The sequence below is a fragment of the Acanthaster planci genome, linkage group LG15, assembly GCF_054643075.1.
Source record: "Acanthaster planci isolate LZ-2023a linkage group LG15, COTS_SCS, whole genome shotgun sequence".
Lineage (NCBI taxonomy): Eukaryota > Metazoa > Echinodermata > Asteroidea > Valvatida > Acanthasteridae > Acanthaster > Acanthaster planci.
Window position 1 is genome coordinate 11428659 of NC_141791.1, and position 17692 is coordinate 11446350.

At 44.1% G+C, this 17692-nt stretch overlaps 2 protein-coding genes and 6 non-coding genes across 13 annotated transcripts in view; 7 read left to right on the forward strand and 1 right to left on the reverse strand.

Moving 5' to 3' along the window:
- Nucleotides 1-7529, reverse strand: LOC110981544 (uncharacterized). 3 transcript variants are annotated; one of them, XM_087146502.1, is made up of 2 exons: nt 7364-7529; nt 1-1813 (listed from the first exon to the last, which is right to left on the reverse strand). In XM_087146502.1, the coding sequence occupies exon 2, from the start codon at nt 1632-1634 to the stop codon at nt 303-305; it is 1332 nt and encodes a 443-aa protein (XP_087002628.1). In that variant the 5' UTR covers nt 1635-1813; nt 7364-7529; the 3' UTR covers nt 1-302. The 3 variants fall into 3 exon arrangements, with proteins under 3 accessions (XP_087002628.1, XP_022094859.1, XP_087002627.1); XM_022239167.2 differs by lacking the exon at nt 7364-7529 and adding an exon at nt 3089-3783; XM_087146501.1 differs by lacking the exon at nt 7364-7529 and adding an exon at nt 2463-2704.
- Nucleotides 4417-4488, forward strand: Trnah-gug (transfer RNA histidin (anticodon GUG)). The gene has a single exon. It is a non-coding gene; the product is annotated as a tRNA-His (tRNA).
- On the forward strand, nt 5003-5074 carry Trnah-gug (transfer RNA histidin (anticodon GUG)). The gene has a single exon. It is a non-coding gene; the product is annotated as a tRNA-His (tRNA).
- Trnah-gug (transfer RNA histidin (anticodon GUG)) lies at nt 5153-5224 on the forward strand. The gene has a single exon. It is a non-coding gene; the product is annotated as a tRNA-His (tRNA).
- On the forward strand, nt 5301-5372 carry Trnah-gug (transfer RNA histidin (anticodon GUG)). The gene has a single exon. It is a non-coding gene; the product is annotated as a tRNA-His (tRNA).
- Trnah-gug (transfer RNA histidin (anticodon GUG)) lies at nt 5449-5520 on the forward strand. Its single transcript has one exon. It is a non-coding gene; the product is annotated as a tRNA-His (tRNA).
- Trnah-gug (transfer RNA histidin (anticodon GUG)) lies at nt 6029-6100 on the forward strand. The gene has a single exon. It is a non-coding gene; the product is annotated as a tRNA-His (tRNA).
- The window catches only part of LOC110981514 (uncharacterized), a 17666-nt gene continuing 6736 nt past the window's right edge, over nt 6763-17692 (forward strand). The window contains exons 1-8 of one of the 4 annotated variants that reach the window (XM_022239124.2): nt 6763-6809; nt 8510-8768; nt 9928-10087; nt 11909-12077; nt 13454-13608; nt 14011-14087; nt 15505-15555; nt 17239-17339. In XM_022239124.2, coding sequence (XP_022094816.2) covers nt 8546-8768; nt 9928-10087; nt 11909-12077; nt 13454-13608; nt 14011-14087; nt 15505-15555; nt 17239-17339 — 936 coding nt within the window. In that variant the 5' untranslated portion in view covers nt 6763-6809; nt 8510-8545. Of the gene's footprint in view, nt 6873-6938; nt 7097-8509; nt 8769-9927; nt 10088-11908; nt 12078-13453; nt 13609-14010; nt 14088-15504; nt 15556-17238; nt 17340-17692 lie in introns of those variants that run through there. The other 3 variants (XM_022239122.2, XM_087146500.1, XM_022239125.2) reach the window with 3 other exon arrangements.

Consider the following 17692-nt stretch of genomic DNA (forward strand, 5'->3'; position numbering starts at 1 on the left):
TCCATGAAAATTCCAATAGAAAAGATATCTATTTATTATAGCTGCATGCATGTGATATGTTGCATATTTTAATGAATGGGTTGTCCGCCTCGACCAGAAGCACCCCGTCATTGGAAAGAGCCATATTGGTCGGTAGTGCTTATTTCATTGGTAGCGAATTAGCGATGCTACCGTAACGCCTGCACTCCCTTGTCGCTCGTGAACCAGCGAAGCTCAGTTCCGACCAAAGGAGCCTCTGTTACTAAGAAAATTGTGCTCTCCTTGGTCTATATCGAGATTCCCAGGGAACCGTTTTGTATATGCTATGTGAATAGTTCTGGTGACACGACTCTACCACCCGTCATTTTATCCCACAAGTTAACCATGCTGGTGTCTTTCACCAAGTTTCGCATGCGAAATCCTCGATGTCGTGGATTGTCCTTGCGATAGTGAACAAGTCTGAACTCTGTCTCGGGGTCAAGGGTCAGCGTGTCACCCCCGATCTTGACCCCGTGAATCTTGAAGTAGTGAACGTTGACGGGGCGGATGATGCACTTGTCGCGGCCGCGATTCTCCGGCGTGGCGCTGGGCACCCGCCATGGGTTCCTCTCGAACACCGTCCTAGCCGCCACCACTTTCCTTTTGGCGTTGAGGGGCCGACCGAAGAACCAGTTCCGCATCCGTATGGTGGCCATGGACGCGAGGCGAGGCGAGGAGAGGTAGTCCGTGATCCTGGTCCGGTTGGGGTCCATGGGCTGGACGAACTCATCCACGTCGACCTTTAGCACCCACTTCGTGTTATGGCGATGGCGCCACAAACAGTCATTTTCGTGGGCTATCTGTACCTCGAGGTATGTTTTGTCCGGGCTTGGTGTGTGCGCCCACGGTACTAGTGTCACAAACCCCGTGCTGACGTAATCCTCGAGATCTTGGTGCATGTTGGAACTTGGGTCGTTGTCGTAGATGTAGACATGCTCCACACCCAGATTCTTATAGTAGAACATCCAGTCAGGGATGTACTTCGCCATGTCTTTGACCATGGTGCAGAGGGTGAGTTCACGCCTCACCGGCTCCGTGAGGCACACCGGCACGCCGGTGTAAGCGTACCTTGGATCCCTCGCCAGGCGAAAGTTCACCGTGAACCGTATGATGTGCCGCCTGCTAATTGCGTCTGCGAGGCCACGCGGAATCGGGCAAGTAATGACCACGAGGTACTGGGGGTAGCCGTTGCCGAAACTCCGGTAGTCCCTCACGATAGGGTCGGTGAGGCTTGCCTCCCCGTTGGGAAACTCGCAGATGAAGGTCTCCGTTTCCCAGGCGTCGTCTCGCCGCTTGACGCCCACGAAGACCAGCTCGTTCCGCGCAGCCTCTGCGAAGGCCGAATGAATGACGGGGAGTCCGTTGCAGGTAAGTTTGTCGCGGAGGTAGCATCCTCCGCCGAACTCCGGGAGGTCCCTTGCCCCTGAGCTGTCGCACATAGAGTCGAAAAGTCCAATGGGCATGAGAAGCTTCCGCCCCGTCAACTTGACCCAAGAGCGTGCACCTGTCTTGGCAACTAGCCGTTGGTCTGAGGCAGATAGAGTCCAGCAAATTAACGAAACGGCCACGCAGACACCGACCGCCGTGGCACCCTTGCGAATTTTGGAGCGACGCATGGCCAGGATTGAGCCTCAGCCAGCATAACGTGAATCACGAGAACATGGAGTCTTCCCGAGATGAACGGGTGGAGTTGTCTTCCCAAAGTTTATTTTTATCAATCTTGTGCTTCGACAAACCACAGGAGTCCGTTTAGTATCCGCGCTGTACCATCTCGGCCTGGATGTACGAATTTCAGCTGTAACGAAAAAGGAAGGGTGTCTTGAGAAAAGGTGTTTGGGAAAGAAAAAGCCATTTAAGATATTTTCATTATGGTGATTCGACTGTCCTTAGTATGCTTCCTAATATCATGTTAACGAAAAAGGAGAAATCACGTGAGTATATGAAGTGCAGATAAGCCAATTATGTGACACTGTGCTGGAAAGGCTTAGTGTTTCTTTGCAGGAATATTTACATTAAAACATTATATGATATTTGCTTGTCTTGATATTATTTTTATCATTCTGATCAAACAGAGTTGAGCCCAGAATAAATGGCCCCTCTTTAAACTGTCCAATTACGAAACCATTCCCAGGAAATGAGTAGTACGCAAAGAGTTTTGTAGCATTGACTTTGACCTGAATTCAGTGACAATTTTCAAGAAGTATCGTTGAAATAGTTCAGTGTATTGAGCTATGTATAAAGACTGACATATAGTGTTATCAAGACAATTCATAGTAGTCGATAGTGTAACCTTTATCATTGATGACTGACAACAAGCTCAAGCTGTAGGTGCTACCTATATAATAGGTTTTGCAACAAATCTGTTGAAAGATCTTGAAGGTATCGTTATTCTTCGGCAATTTGCTCTACCCTATAGTGACAATTTTGAGGGATCGAGCACATACCCAGACTTGCCACTGATTCTTGGTGAAATCTAGTTTTGGTGTCCTTCAGTATCTTTGGGCGCTTTGGGTCATCAGCCCGGAAGACCCACAAAGTAGTCGGATGGCAATTCTTTCTTGTAACGCTTCAAAATTCCATTATCTTCAGTCATGATCTAGTGAGTCAGAACGTACGGTGACCCTCGAGGCAGAGCACCTGCACCAAAGCGCAACCGATCCAGTCCACTTCCCTGCTCCAATAATTCGAGGCCTTTGGGAAGTTTTGTTCTCGTGTTTTTCAGGAATGTTCTGGAGCATTCCGGTTTCCACTTGATTAAAGATTTTTGCGAGTGACGGAAGTATAACTGAAAACCTGAACACTCAAATTTCTTGTCAATATTCCAAGATTTTCGTCAGTTTCACGAGGGGCCAGGGCTTGTCATAACGATCGCCGTTAATTTCAGCGGATTTCATTGAGGGATGTATTACCTGAAAGCTTTCGTGATAACAACTGTTACCTTCGATGGGAATTGAGTACAGTGTTCCATCTCTCACAGACACTGAGAAATCCCTCAACCTTAGCCTCTAAAACCCAATGATTTATTTCTAATTAAAGAGTATTAAGATCTCTTGATTTGCAGTAGTTTTACCTCTTTCTACGCTCCCAATTTACCTGGTAGATTCGATCCTTCGCAGACCGGCTTCGTGTAGTACATGGCCTTAATCAGACGCGTTGTGGCGAGAGAAGTAAATGCATGCCGTCGTCGGAAATTAAGCATTTGTTCGTTTACCCGTACGCAAAGTCCAAAGGTTGGTATGAAAAGCATCCCCTTCAACACGAGGTCTGTATCTTTGACCTATCACGGCTTGTGCAAACAAGTCTGCAGTGATGCAAGGGGTGGTAAAAAAACTTAACAGTGTCCCACAAGAAAGGGAAGGAATGTAAGGTGGGTCTTTATTGTCGAGTTCCCGCTGAGCACGAACGCCTTATACGGACATCACTCATTTTTGCCTGAAGTGATAGATCATCATGTGCTACAAAGTCAAATTTAGCGGGGAAACTATCGACGTATTATCTCAGAAAATAATAGAAATTTTCAGACCGGTCTCGTGGGGTTAACATTGTGCACAGGCTATCAAGTCCACGGAACTGTATCCAAAATCCCGACAAGTTTCTCGTAGTCCGGTTCGGGAAACACATAAAGATTGGGACATGCTCATATTTGCAGTAACTAAAGGAGTTATGTATGGTGGGTTTGGTGCCACTTCACAAACAGTGGCATAACTACGGGGGGTGCCCCGGCGGCGGATGCCCATGACCACTCCGGTGCCCCCTCCCCCAATTTGATAGCTGTGAATATTCTGTTACATTCTATGTAGCTACAGCTCACGTGCATGCCCACATGAAAATATGTTAGTCTGGTTCCCAGCCTAAGATCTCTAACGAATCCTGATAAAAAATCCTGATTCGTAGAGTAGTCAGAATCATCGGGGCTGGTATCCAGACTAAAAAAAAAAGTGCGCACCCAGGGTCATATGCAGCAAAGTATGAGACGGAGAGAACCCCCCCCCGCTTTGTGCTGGTCATTGTCTCGCAGGAATCTAGGGAATTCCTTTCAGACATCTTGGGGGGATGTGTTAAGTAACAATAGTCTGGAATGTGTATAGGGATTGGACATGTTGGGGGGGGGTACCCCTCGGTCTCATTTCTTGCTAGGTATACCCAGGGTGCAGTGCCCGGACATGTAGCCTTAGTTACGCCACTGTTCACAGATGATTACTACAGCTATAGGTTCGAATCCAACAGATCAGTGAATTTTAAACGCTTACAAATCAAAACAGACGGTTTCAAATTTATAGAGTCTACTCGGCCAATCCTCTTTCTTGTCACGCGGTAATGACGATTTGGTTGTACACTACAACAGTAGTAAACATAGGGCCTATAAGAAGTGCCAATTCTCCACCCATTCTTGCCTGCGCCGTGATCGTCTAGTGGTTAGGACATTGCGTTGTGGTCGCAATAACCCAGGTTCGAATCCTGGTTACGGCATGTTTTCTCTTTTGAGAAGCTGTATACAAAGAAATTAAAAGTATTTATAACTCACCTGTTTTTTTTTTGTTTTTTTTGCATCCTTTTCAGTGATAAAGGGAAAAGTGGCCAAAATCCAGGTTTGAATCCCTGTCATGACAAAGTAATTGTTTTCTTACATTTTTTTTCTCCTGAATTTTCCTCGTATGACGGGAAGCTTGGAAGATGTTTCATTTTTTTATTTCCCTAGTTCTGATTGCCACCAGTGCCGAATTCTAGAATTGATATTGTCAAGCGATTTTAATTCCGTAGCTTCAAATACACTGACTTTGTTTCCAAAAAATGCACCTGTCAACTTAATCAAGACCGAACCTGCAAACATGGGTCACCTTTGTTTAGTCGGTTAACCCATCAACCCAGAACAACATGAAGAGCCTCGCGTGACTTGCAATCATGACTCATGGGCAAGTGATGGTGAAATTTTGGCTTGTGCAACAATCACTATTATGATTATTTCCCTTTCGTTTGTGTCAGCGCTGTGATCGTCTAGTGGTTAGGACATTGCGTTGTGGTCGCAATAACCCAGGTTCGAATCCTGGTCACGGCAGTTTTTTTTTTACCCTTTCAAATTAAGACCAAATGACGTGTTCAGTATAACAGCCCATTGCCCTCATTTCTAGTACGAGCCGTGATCGTCTAGTGGTTAGGACATTGCGTTGTGGTCGCAATAACCCAGGTTCGAATCCTGGTCACGGCAGTTTTTTTTACCCTTTCAAATGAAGACCAAATGACGTGTTCAGTTTAACAGCCCATTGCCCTCGTTTCTAGTACGAGCCGTGATCGTCTAGTGGTTAGGACATTGCGTTGTGGTCGCAATAACTCAGGTTCGAATCCTGGTCACGGCAGTTTTTTTTTACCCTTTCAAATGAAGACCAAATGACGTGTTCAGTTTAACAGCCCATTGCCCTCGTTTCTGTACGAGCCGTGATCGTCTAGTGGTTAGGACATTGCGTTGTGGTCGCAATAACCCAGGTTCGAATCCTGGTCACGGCATGTTTTCTGTTTTGACAAGCTGTATACAAAGAAATTAAAAGTATTTATAACTCATCTGCTTTTTTTTGCATCCTTTTCAGTGATAAAAGGGAAAAGTGGCCAAAATCCAGGTTTGAATCCCTGTCATGACAAAGTAATTGGTTTCTTACGTTATTTTTCTCCTGAATTTTCCCCGTATGACGGGAAGCTTGGAAGATGTTTCACTTTTATATTTCCCCAGTTCTGAGCGGCCACCAGTGCCGAATTCTAGAATTGATATTGTCAAGCGATTTTAATTCCGTAGCTTCAAATACACTGACTTTGTTTCCAAAAAATGCACCTGTCAACTTAATCAAAACGGCGAACCTGCAAACATGGGTCAGCTTTGTTTAGTCGGTTAACCCATCAACCCGGAACAACATGAAGAGCCTCGCGTGACTTGCAATCATGACTCATGGGCAAGTGATGGTGAAATTTTGGCTTATGCAACAATCACTATTATGATTATTTCGCTTTCGTTTGTGTCAGCGCTGTGATCGTCTAGTGGTTAGGACATTGCGTTGTGGTCGCAATAACCCAGGTTCGAATCCTGGTCACGGCAGTTTTCTTTTTACCCTTTCAAATGAAGGACAGAAATGACGTGTTCAATTTAACAGCCCATTGCAAACGTTTCTGGCACAAGACGTGATGTAGTGGTTAAGACCCAGATTGGAATCCTGGTCAAGGCATAACTGCTTTCCATTTTAAAAAGAAAGAAATGTTTAGTTTAACAGCAGATTAAGTGAGTCAGGACTGATTCCTGACTGAATTCACTGATTCAGTTAAATTCCGACTGATTCACTGACTAACAGATTCCTGACCGATTCGATTTCTGTTTTTTCTTCCATTACTAAACTTGTCATTTACAAAAGAAGTATAAAGTGTGATAAATACACTGCATTATCCACATTTAAAGAATGCACAGATATTTGTTTGTCAACGGCTGTGGCAGAATCAGAATTGTGACATTCTCGCACTACTTACTCGAATTTTAACGCCTATCACCCTGCGTGAATTACTCCACCAAATATCCCCCAATCTGTAGAACTGGAAATAGCTTGTAGTTCTTGGAAGAGGAAGGGCATGAGGTTTTGAACATTCTTTGATAATTCCACATCACATTTCTGAAAACATAGAGTAGAACAGTACTTGTTGCATCCCCCCCCCCCATCTTTAGGGGTTGCGTCCACGCCTACTCTCACAGAATTAAGTGCTCACAGGAGGGCGCGATTTCCAAAATTAAAGTGGGACTTGGTTGTCATTGTCAACAGGTCAGTGATATACATGTACATGTAGATTCTCCCACCGTCATGACCTTTAAGGCACCGCCTCAGGTGAAGTTAAGATTATTTATTGCCTCCTTTTAACCTTTCACTGGACATTGTTTTGTGGCTGGCCCGGTTAAATTTAAGCCCGTCTGCCTATTTTGTTTTAAAGTTACGCATCAGCTGATCATGCTGACCGTGGCTGATTGATGATTTCAAGTAGGGCCTACGTTAGACTCCTACTTCCAGAACTGTACCTCGTAGTTGAATCACGCCTAGGCCTATGTGACAGTGTAAGCTTCAGGTTTTGGGCTATGTACAAACTCGCATAAGGCCACCAAAGAAAAAGATAGTTTAGCATTAGTTGTATTTGCAAAAAACGAGGAGGGAGGAAGTTTTTCGTTTTTTTAAATGTACTTCGATATGCATGCTGAGTGATCTGGACTGCCGCAACCCACAGGCGTATATAAAAAAATCTGGACTCGCAATGCCCTTAGTCAGCTTATAGAGATCATTGAATCCACTAGCAGCCATTTTACCGAGCCGAATACAAAACCCACCTTTGTTCTTCCTGGCGTCAATAGAAGCGAGCCAACCCGTGTATTTGTATTCGGCTCAGTAAAATGGCCGCTGGTTGGCTTCTATTTCATGCAAAGGCGTTGCAAGTCCAGGTTTTTTTATATACATCCCTGCCGCAACCACGGAATGAAAGTGCCATATGTTCACTTTAGACTCGTGCACAGAAGTGCACATGACATTGTGTGTATGCACTCAGGTCCCAGGTTGTGCGTGCACGAGGTTGTGTGGGCGTTGTAGGAACTACGGGGGACAGCTAAGCATATCGGAAAAAACAACTTTTAAAGGAAAAAAATGCAGCAAGATTTTTTGAGGCGGGCGCTGATGCTAAACTAATTATTTCTATCATGTGGCCTAAACACATTTTGTCTGTTTCGATTGTGCCAATTTACTCTGCCATCACAGCGCTCTATTTGTGCAACAAAATTTCATACATGTACATGTCTTCTCGGTGAAGTTAAATGTCACATGGGGAGGTTTATTCACCTTATACATGTAAATCTTCTTTAAAAATGGTGAAATTCTTGAGTATTTTGCCTATCCACACTACAGAAAATCAGCAGCAAGTACTCTCCATAACTGTCAGCTGTGTGACAGCTTGACCAGTCGGAACACAGCTCCTATCTTTTCCTTGTTTTCCTGACCCTTTCAAAATGAAAGCGAAGCTATGATTGGTCATTGGAATGGAAGCAAATTGCGCCAAACAGAGTGTGCCTTTCATCTGTGGTTGACAGGAAAACAAGAAGGAAAATATAGATACCCAACCCCCCCCCCAAAAAAAGTGGGTGGGATATACATGTATACTCCCGTCCTCCAAGGGATTTACGCCCATGATCAATTACATGTATTTGGGATGTTTTCAAGACTTGCCACGACTGAAGCTGGGCTTGGATGCTTTTAGATCTCTTCATGGGACCATTTAAATGTGTACAGCCCAAGCAGCATGTTCACATATTGTTTGCTAGTGTACAGAAACAACTTTGCTATTTTGTTACGTTGTTTTATGTTGGCCTGCTGTTCAAGTTTGACATACTGTGGAATTGAGTGAACCACATCAAGATTTCCTGCATTGTGGGAATGATGAACTGATACTTTTTAGCTTATTTCATTTCAAAATCGTGCTGTAACAGATATTGGCAGAATCCTAGGAATTGACATCAGCCCACATGGGCGGCGGGGCGTCCAACTCCAACAGGTCATCTCAAAGGAAGCCCCAAAGGTCGACCCAAAAGAGGGCCAGCCTCCCCGATCATGTGTTGGAAAAGCTGCAGGTGTGCCTGCTATCGCTGCCGTTTCCCCCTGGTGTTGTGGATGAGCCGGTCATCGACCGGGCTGCTGATTTAGCAGAACGGGTCGAGCTGCTGGAACCGCAAGTCATACTTACCAAAGGTATTGACCGGTTGAGCCCCGTTTTAAGTGAATGCGAAAATCAGTGTGGAACACAAAGGTTCTGAATAGGGCACGTCAGATGACTACCCTTGGAACTGTGGGGCTCCCTCTTCTGCTCGGAAAGGCAGAATGAGGAACCCATGTTACGGTTATAGCGGGGGAGGGGAACTCTTAAAGAAAAGAAAAAAAATGTAAGAAACACGATAAAAGAGGATAAAGGGCACGCAAAATTACTAAGCCCTAATTTTCTTGAAAAGCTTCAGAATTGACTCTTTTCCACTGCAGTGATTTGTGAAAGTTGAAGACCATTTCATTGGTGCATTTATCTCCGTCACTTGGCCTGCATTACATTGTCTCCTTGAAGGGTTACTTTTTACAGTGGTGCATAACATTAGTGTAGTGCTATATGTGCCCATTTGAATGAAATTATTTTGCAAAGGCAGGCCTTGTATGACATGTTTTCTGTAAGGCAACATGGGTAAAAATAAAGCCAGTCTAAGTAATCAGAAATAAAGGAGGGCACACTAAATATTAGACTGACAACATTTCAAATCATGGAAATGAAGTCAAATAGCTGTTTAACCAAGATACTAAGGTCATTGAAAAAATAAACGTAAGTTGCCATGATTGATTGGGTTCAGTTTGGTTTTTCTTCAGGTTAATGCATTTTGTTGTGGGTGGTCCTAAACTTTGCAAATGACTGTATTGTTTTATCAGTTTGCTGCTGATAAGTACTTTGATCCCCGAGCAAATCCTGCCTTCTCCCCCCCATAAAAAATGGCCACGCCCATGCCATACATCGAGGGATATTAACCACGTCAACAATTCAATTCACTACTTTGAAGTGCATGTTAGTCACAGCTTTATAATTGCTTTCACATTGCACTTCTGCATACCTTGAGCACTGCTTGGCAGACAATTTGACATTTCAAGACACATATTTTCTCCCCAGATGTTAAAAACACAACATGCTATATCACAGCTTTATAGTTGCTTTCACATTGCACTTCTGCATACCTTGAGCACTGCTTGGCAGACAATTTGACATTTCAAGACACATATTTTCTCCCCAGATGTTAAAAACACAACATGCTATATCGGCAGTCAACATTATTATTACGGGAAATTTCTTGGGTTATTTTTTTTCCTCTGGTTGAAGGTCAGAAAGCCAAGGGCATTTATATCATTATCGCCGGGACGGCTCAAGTGGTTTCCTCATCAGGAAATGTTATTGCAGATTTGTCTTCTGGGGACCTGTTTGGTGAGCTGTCTACGCTGTTTCAAATTCCCTGCACAGCCACCGTCAAGACACCCACGAAGTAGGTGGTGAAGTCAACGGTCTGGTTGATACATGCTGTTGAGGCAGTTTTGCCCGAAGAGTTTCCACTGTTCCACTGTGCAGATAGCCAATGGACACATTCTTTGTACTTTAAAGGGACCATGTCAGAGAAATATTTTACTAAAATCCTTGAAATTTACTTCTGTGTTTCAGTTTTCAATTTTAGTGTGGCTGTTTTTGTCTGCATGTTTGGGCTTTCATGTTTTTAATATTAATATATATATACATATTCATCAGCAAAACTTTGATGTAATCCAAGCCACTAAACCTCAGTGTTGCACTGATTTGTGCACAAAAACAAATTGCTAGATTTTTGGAATTTCACTATAGAAAATTTCCCTTGCCTTTGGCAATTTCTCGTGTGTATGGCAATAACCCAGCAAGTAAGCCTTTCCCAGAAATGTTTTCAGAGAGCAAATTTAGATTTCAAAATGGGAACATGAAACCATGCAAACTGAACAGTGCCTTCTGGAATTTACATCACACTAACAGTGCCCTCACTTTCCTGGAAAAGTTTGGTCAATTTCGAATCTTAGAAAGTGCACTTTACAGTTCACTTATTAAACTCCAGAGCGATTCAAACATCTTCAAGGAGTTTAAACGTGCGCAGAAAGTGATTCTCAGAAAAATTTGACAGCATGCGCCATGAAAATGTAACAGTTGCTTGGCTCTACCTCTCTCATTCCTACGGACCACCGTCTTGGTAAGGTTTGGTTTTTCTGGTCCAGTCTGGTATTGGTTTTGGCTGGGTCTGGTGTGGGTCTGTAGTCTGACCTAGGTCTTGGTAAGGTTTGGTTTTTCTGGTCCAGTCTGGTATTGGTTTTGGCTGGGTCTGGTGTGGGTCTGTAGTCTGACCTGGGTCTTGGTCAGGTTTGGTTTCTCTGGTCCAGTCTGGTATTGGTTTTGGCTGGGACTGGTGTGGGTCTGTAGTTTGACCTGGGTCTTGGTCAGGTTTGGTTTCTCTGGTCCAGTCTGGTATTGGTTTTGGCTGGGACTGGTGTGGGTCTGTAGTCTGACCTGGGTCTTGGTCAGGTTTGGTTTTTCTGGTCCAGTCTGGTATTGGTTTTGGCTGGGTCTGGTGTGGGTCCGTAGTTTGACTTGAGCTGCATGTACGTCTACATCTGTTGTAAGCGTGTCTCTGTGTATTTTCAATGAAGCAAAGGCCTACAGTCCTACAATCCTGGACAAAATAGTTGGAACACCTTGTGAGAAGGGCGGTCAAAAGATATCCCTTTCCCCCATTCAGTGTTGCGGTCATCTATTGGACCAAGATTAAGCCCAGCTTACCCAATGAGAAACCACATTGACAGGGTTGAGGTGGAGGCATGTTCCAATGAGATTTGTCCAGGATTGTTGCTCTAGATAACAGATTTGGATGTGGCCTTGGTTTTGGCCAGGCCGCATCTGTTTTGGTTTGGTTTGTCCGTGTCTGGTCACTCTGGTCATAGTCTTTGCTGAGGTTGCATGCTCTCGGTCTTTATCAGTCTCAGCTTTGGTTCGGTTTTTTTATGCTCTGATACATTAAATTGTCGTACCAAGGAAGTGTCACACCGAATACTCCGTACTTCAATCTAGATTTTCTTGTTCTCAACTTTCTTTACTTTTTGGATCTTCGATAGTAGAAACCCAATTTTTGTTTTTGCTAATTAATGCACATGTCCGCCATTCACAGATATTGTAGGTACATGTACCATGCCCTCTTTAGATGAGAGTTCATTTCAATTAGCACAAAATTCCAGTAACAAGACATAGTGGCTAAGAAATGGCATTTATGAATGAGGAATGGACACTTGACTTTCAGAGTCCTACTGCTGCTGCTTAGACCAGAGGCTCTGAAGGCAGCACTGAATGGGCAGGTGGTGTCCAGCAACCTCTTGGACTACTTTGTGAAGAAGCGATACCTGGATACCAGCAGGGCTGTCGACCAATCAGAGCTGATGCATAGAATTGCCAAAGTTGTGTTAAAAGAGGTACGTACATGTATGTGCTACTTCACTGTTTTTTCTCTGCAATAGCTTGCAATCCGTGAGCACTCTTTGACGGGGCATGAGATTTGCACCCTGTCCAACACAATGTAAGACAGGTAGACAAACAGTTTTCCACTTGTTCAATTCCTGAACTTTTTCCACTTTGTTTCTTTTGCAATGACTGGTTGGCTGCAGTAGAGTACACAGTGTGTCTTACAAACTCTAAAGCTGTATTAAGATGGCAGATCCAGCATTTACAAACAGGTGGAGCGTTCAACGTTTGCAAAAGGCGAGGGGTCTCCCAAAATGGAGGTGAACCCCCAACTTACAAGTAGGGTGTCATTCTGGTGATTTCTGTCTTTAAAGCTGTCAAAGAACCAATGAAGATTCAAAAGAAAGGGGAAAAACCTGTCTCTCTCTTTTAAAAAAGAAATCAAAACTTGGAGGGAGCCTGCTGGGTGCAAACCTCCACTACCCAATCCTGTGCTGGTGGTGATTTTAATCAGGTTCAATTACCCTGTGCAGCGCTGCATAAAAGTCACAGTGAAAAAGGTACATTTTGGGCCAGTTTGTTACACATGGATCTGGATCAGTGATATCACTGGTTTGCTGCATCCATTAGGCGGGTTCTGGTGTCAGTGAACCAATGACGGATCACTGATCACGATCCGGATCCGGATCCGCATCAAGGCCCCGTGGTTATAATAGACCTTTTGAATAATGAAACGTCATTCATATGTTTCTGATATGCCAACAGGCAAACAGTTTCAGTAAGCCCCGCCCACTGTGCCCTAAGGCACTGAACAGGTGTTGTACTCCATTGCCGCACTAAATGTTCCAGCCATGCGCATCATACATGCCTATAAACATGCCAGACTTCTGTCACACATGTCAGTCATAAATCACCGCTGTGATTTTGGTCAGGACATACCGGGGCGGGGCTTCATGGAGCGGTCTACCAGCTCCTGAGGAGAAAATGTGGAGTGCCGTGGCCTTGTGGTTAAGAGTATCGGATTTGCGGTAAGCAGGTAAAGCCACAGGTTGCGGGTTCGAATCCAGCCTGGGGTCATGGTGCGTGTGCCCTTGGGCAAGGCACTTTGTCACTCATGGCCTCTCTCCACCCAGGAGTCATTGAGTACCTGTGAGGGCATAGATGATTATTGTGGATGATTTTCCTTTGTACCGAATAGTGGCTGGCAGCATCCCCAGGGAGCTGAGATGGTACATGTATTTGGAAAGTGTCATGGGCCCAGTGAGCAGGGGTAATAATGACGTACAGCGCTTCGATCCATGTTAAAGGCACTTTATAAATACCTATATTATTATCATTAAGCAGTTGGCAACCCTCTTCAGTGTATGGTATTCGGCATCATTTACAGGTGCCACTGTTTAAGCAGTGGGGTGACACTGCTGTGGAAGCACTGGTTAAGGCAGTCCAATCCGAGGGCCCTGCAGTCACATTGGTTCCAGCTGGCTCCGTCATCGCCACGGAAGATGATCCGCCGGACGAAATAGTGGTCATCATTCGGGGCAGGTATAGGCTCCGCCTTTCTTCTTCCCCCCCCCAACTGTCTGGTGTGGAGTGTTATTGGAGTGGTGCTTCAAGCGTCAAAAGCTTTAGGTGGATTTGGAGGTTGTGGGTTCGAATCCAGCCTGTTGAGTTTTGGTGCATATGTCCCCAGGCAAGACATTTGTCACCAAACTGCTTTTTGTTCTCCCCGCCCAGAAGTAAACAGATGGATAGCTGTAAAGGCATACATGGTTCTTTGTTTGATGTCAATTTGCACCGCGATGGTAAAGCTTAAGTCCCCTCCTTTGTGAGCTGAGATGACCTAAGGAAGGATTTATAAGCTGGTTGAGCGGGGGTCAGAAAATTGTAAAGGTGTCCTGACCTTGTTAAAAGGGAGCTGTGTGTCTTTATTTCCTCCTGTGCTAGGGTGGAAGTGTTGAAAGAGAAGGAGCTACTGACATCATTGGACAGTGCTAGGTGGCCAGTATGGCACGGCGAAGAAGGTAGGTTACTAGAGGCGTGATGTGTCGCGAACACAGTGACCCTTATTCAAAGAATCACAGGTTATGGAAACATGGCGCTGATTCCCTTCAGGCAAAAACTGATCTGTATGTAACATGCCGGAAAAGTGATTAGATAATCAGTTCAAAGATCTGCATTAATTGGCACTGTACCTGGATCATATGACAAAAATATGGCGGCTGTGCATGCCCATGTAGGGGCTTGTTTGTTTGGGTTTTTTTGCACAGTGGAGCAATTTGATAACCTTAAATCAAGCCAAATCAAATCAGGTAGTCACAGAACTTCGGAGGTAATTTAAATCCAAACATTCCGTAGATTACAACTTGCCAAGTAGCCTGCAACAAGTTTGCCTTACTGACAAAACGACTAGATAAGCCCATACAACAAATGGCCAATCCAGTTGCTGTGCACGAAGCGTAATCCATCACTAGGGAATGTGCAGTGACCCATGTCAGTGTTACGTAACACTTAGCTGGCGACTGCAGGGCACGTCTCACGGGAAGTATCAGTGCATTGAGTGTTCAGGTTGGACATCACGTTTCTCGTTGCACTATGATGAACGAGGCAGATATTTCACTGGGGTTGTTTTGCACACCGTGGCAAGACCTTGGCCAATTTCATAGCGCTGCTTAGGGGAAAAATTTGTTTAAGCGTGAAAAAATCTTGCTTGACAAATCAGGTTACCAGCCAAAACTTCTTGTGATGTATATTTTTTTGGAGTGGTATTCACTTGTCTTTTGGTTCGCATGACAATCACATAGAGTTTGTTTGTAAACCTTTGTTTATTAAGCAAGGTTTTTTCGTGCTTAAGCAAATTCTGTGCTTATAAGCAGCTCTATGAAATTGGGGGCATTTGAAGCAAGATATGGGACGGAGAGAACCCCTCCCCGCCCTTTTGTTGGTCATTGTTTGATCGGAATCTCAGGAATTCTTTACAGACTTCTAGGGGGGGCGTGTTAGGTAACAATAGTCTAGAGTGTGTATAGGATTTAGACAGGTAAGGGGGGTACCCCTCCGTCCCATATCTTGCCTGGTATACCAGGGAGTGGGGTAGGAAGAGGGGCATTAGCCATGCCCTTCTCCCCTTGAAATTGTGACATGTGCGAAACATGTACAAGCCACAGTAAATCTGTCTGGGTACCCCCTTCAAAAAGACTCAAATCCCTGGGTGCCCTCACAGAAATTCCACCCTAACGCTGCTGTTTCTGCTTGATGCATATATGCGCATAAATAGATGTGCACAAAAGGTCAGACGTGTGGATCTCACTGTGGTGGTTTTCCACAAGAATTGAAGTCAGCCTTGGGCATTCAGTGAGGGTATTTGATTGCATACCAGAAGCTGCTTCCGTGTTTCCTCTGCCATCTCAATTGTTCCCTTCCACTTGCTATGTATTCCAGCTCTGTACGAGTGGCACAAATACCAAGATAATGTGGATCCCGATAGAAATGGTAGGACGTTGCCTGACTCAAAAAATTCTTTACTTACCTTTTTTGCCTCTTTCTCATTAATTCTCTCCTCTGTATGCACTGCTTTTTATCTTAGACACCCTAATATGTACTAACAATTTGGAGATTTTTGAGAAGTTGTAGGTTTTGGATGCATGCCGTATTTGTCACCCACAGATTTCCAAGTGTGTGAAAGTTCAACCATCTTTATTAAAGTAAGACACTTTCTGCCTTGCCTTTTAGCAAAGAATCTGACTTTCTCTTAACCTTATTTAATTAACTCTTCACCACAACTTTCAAGGCTTTTCTGCAGTTGTCACAAGAAAAGGGGCCATCCATAAAATATGCACGCAGAATAGGCCTCCTTTTCGACCCCTTCCGTCTTTAAAAACAGCTGGTTCCCATGTTTTCTTTGACATATCACACGGATTGCGATGGAACCGGTGAGATCAAAGTGGTGGGGGTCGAAGGCGTTGTGTCACAATGATTTTTTTAATGTGTAGTGTCTTGGCCCAGGACATTAAAAGTGCGAAATCAGCGCTGGGCGCATGTAGGCATTACTTTGTAGCCCCCCCCCCCACAAAGTGTACAGAATGTCAGTGACTTCCCCCTCTCCTCAATGCGTTCATATTTTACAGCCTGCCCAATACCCTTCGTGGACATTACTGCAGTAATGTCCACGAAGGGTATACTGACGAAGTGAACTGGCATGCACTCCCAGGAACGCCGGGGAAAGCAGTTTCTCCTTCAAGAAAATGAGTGCCCCCCCCCAATTATCGGATGTACCTTCCAAATCACCCCCATTTGTAGTACTGCCAGCTTCTGCATCAGTTGGCTCTGCGCCAAGAATATTCAAGAATATTAGCTGGCTGACAGAATTCCTGTACAAATGTACTGAACGGGTGTTTTCCTACACAACCTTACCATCAACATGTCAGTTCACATTTACGAAATGCACACTAGATAATTGCATGATGCGATTGACTATTTATCTTGCACTCTCGTAGATTAATTGGTCACTTGCCATCTCTAGAGTACCCTTTTGTTCAGCCCTGTGAATTGTCATTGTAAATGAGTACACTTACGAGTGTGAAACTCTTTCACAAGGAAAGACAAAAACTAGCAGATGCACTTGTTTGCCATAGTACATTTTAGAACAAGAAGAGTTTAGTAATAGTGCTTGGTGTGTGAGTTATGAATTATACACTGAAACCGAAAAATAGTGTTTGATCAGAACTAGCGCTTTGCATGGGTTCGATGTAGATTGCATTCCGCCCCTCTCTTTTGTTTGTCTTCCTGATGAACACTACACTATTTTTCCAAAACTTGTCGGTAAGATATTGAATGATATATACTGTACATGTCCATTGTGGTTCTTGGGTGAATTTCTGGGACGGTTGAGTAACTTTTTAAATACTCGTAAAAGGGTTGGAAGAATTGCTTTGAAAGAGGTATACTTTCTTCCTAATATATTCTTCCTTAAACCACCTGAAGAGGAAAGGAGCACATTTTTAAAAGTTTTCTTTATAGATTTATTTGAAATGTTCTAAGATGGAGCCAAGATAATAAGAAACGTGGATACTTTTTGGTTGTGTATGGTTGAGGGGGTATCTAGATTCGCCGACCAATTGTACTTGCTGGCTAGGAGTTTGCTCTGGATGAAGTGGCTTTATTTTTCATTTACAGGCCTCTTTACTGGCAGTTCGAGCTTAGTGTCTCTGAAGACGGCGTCTGCATGCAAGATGATCATCATCAAGAATGCCGTCATTAACGAGGTGGTGAAAAAGGTACCAATGAGAGGGCAGTTCTTTTCCCAAGTATTCTGAAATGAACAATTTCACAGTCATAAGTGCAGCCAAAGTGGGTCCAGAATGTACCGGCTTGGGGATTTGATAGTAAAATTACATAAAGAAGCATATCTGGACGCTAACGTGGATTACAAGTGCATAACAGACAGAGCTGAGTCAATTCGAATAATTCACTAGTCGAATATTTGACCTTCAATTCGATTGAGTATCCGAATATTCGGTTGTACCGACCGGCAGATTGTTGAGGAACAAACCATATACAAAATGATTTTAATAATGCACACAATTGTACATTATGATCACTATAAGAGCTTCTCACGTCTAGGAGTATC

Excerpts from the sequence above, each read along its gene's own strand:
- LOC110981544 (XM_087146502.1), bottom strand. The coding sequence starts at position 1,634 with ATGCGTCGCTCCAAAATTCGCAAGGGTGCCACGGCGGTCGGTGTCTGC.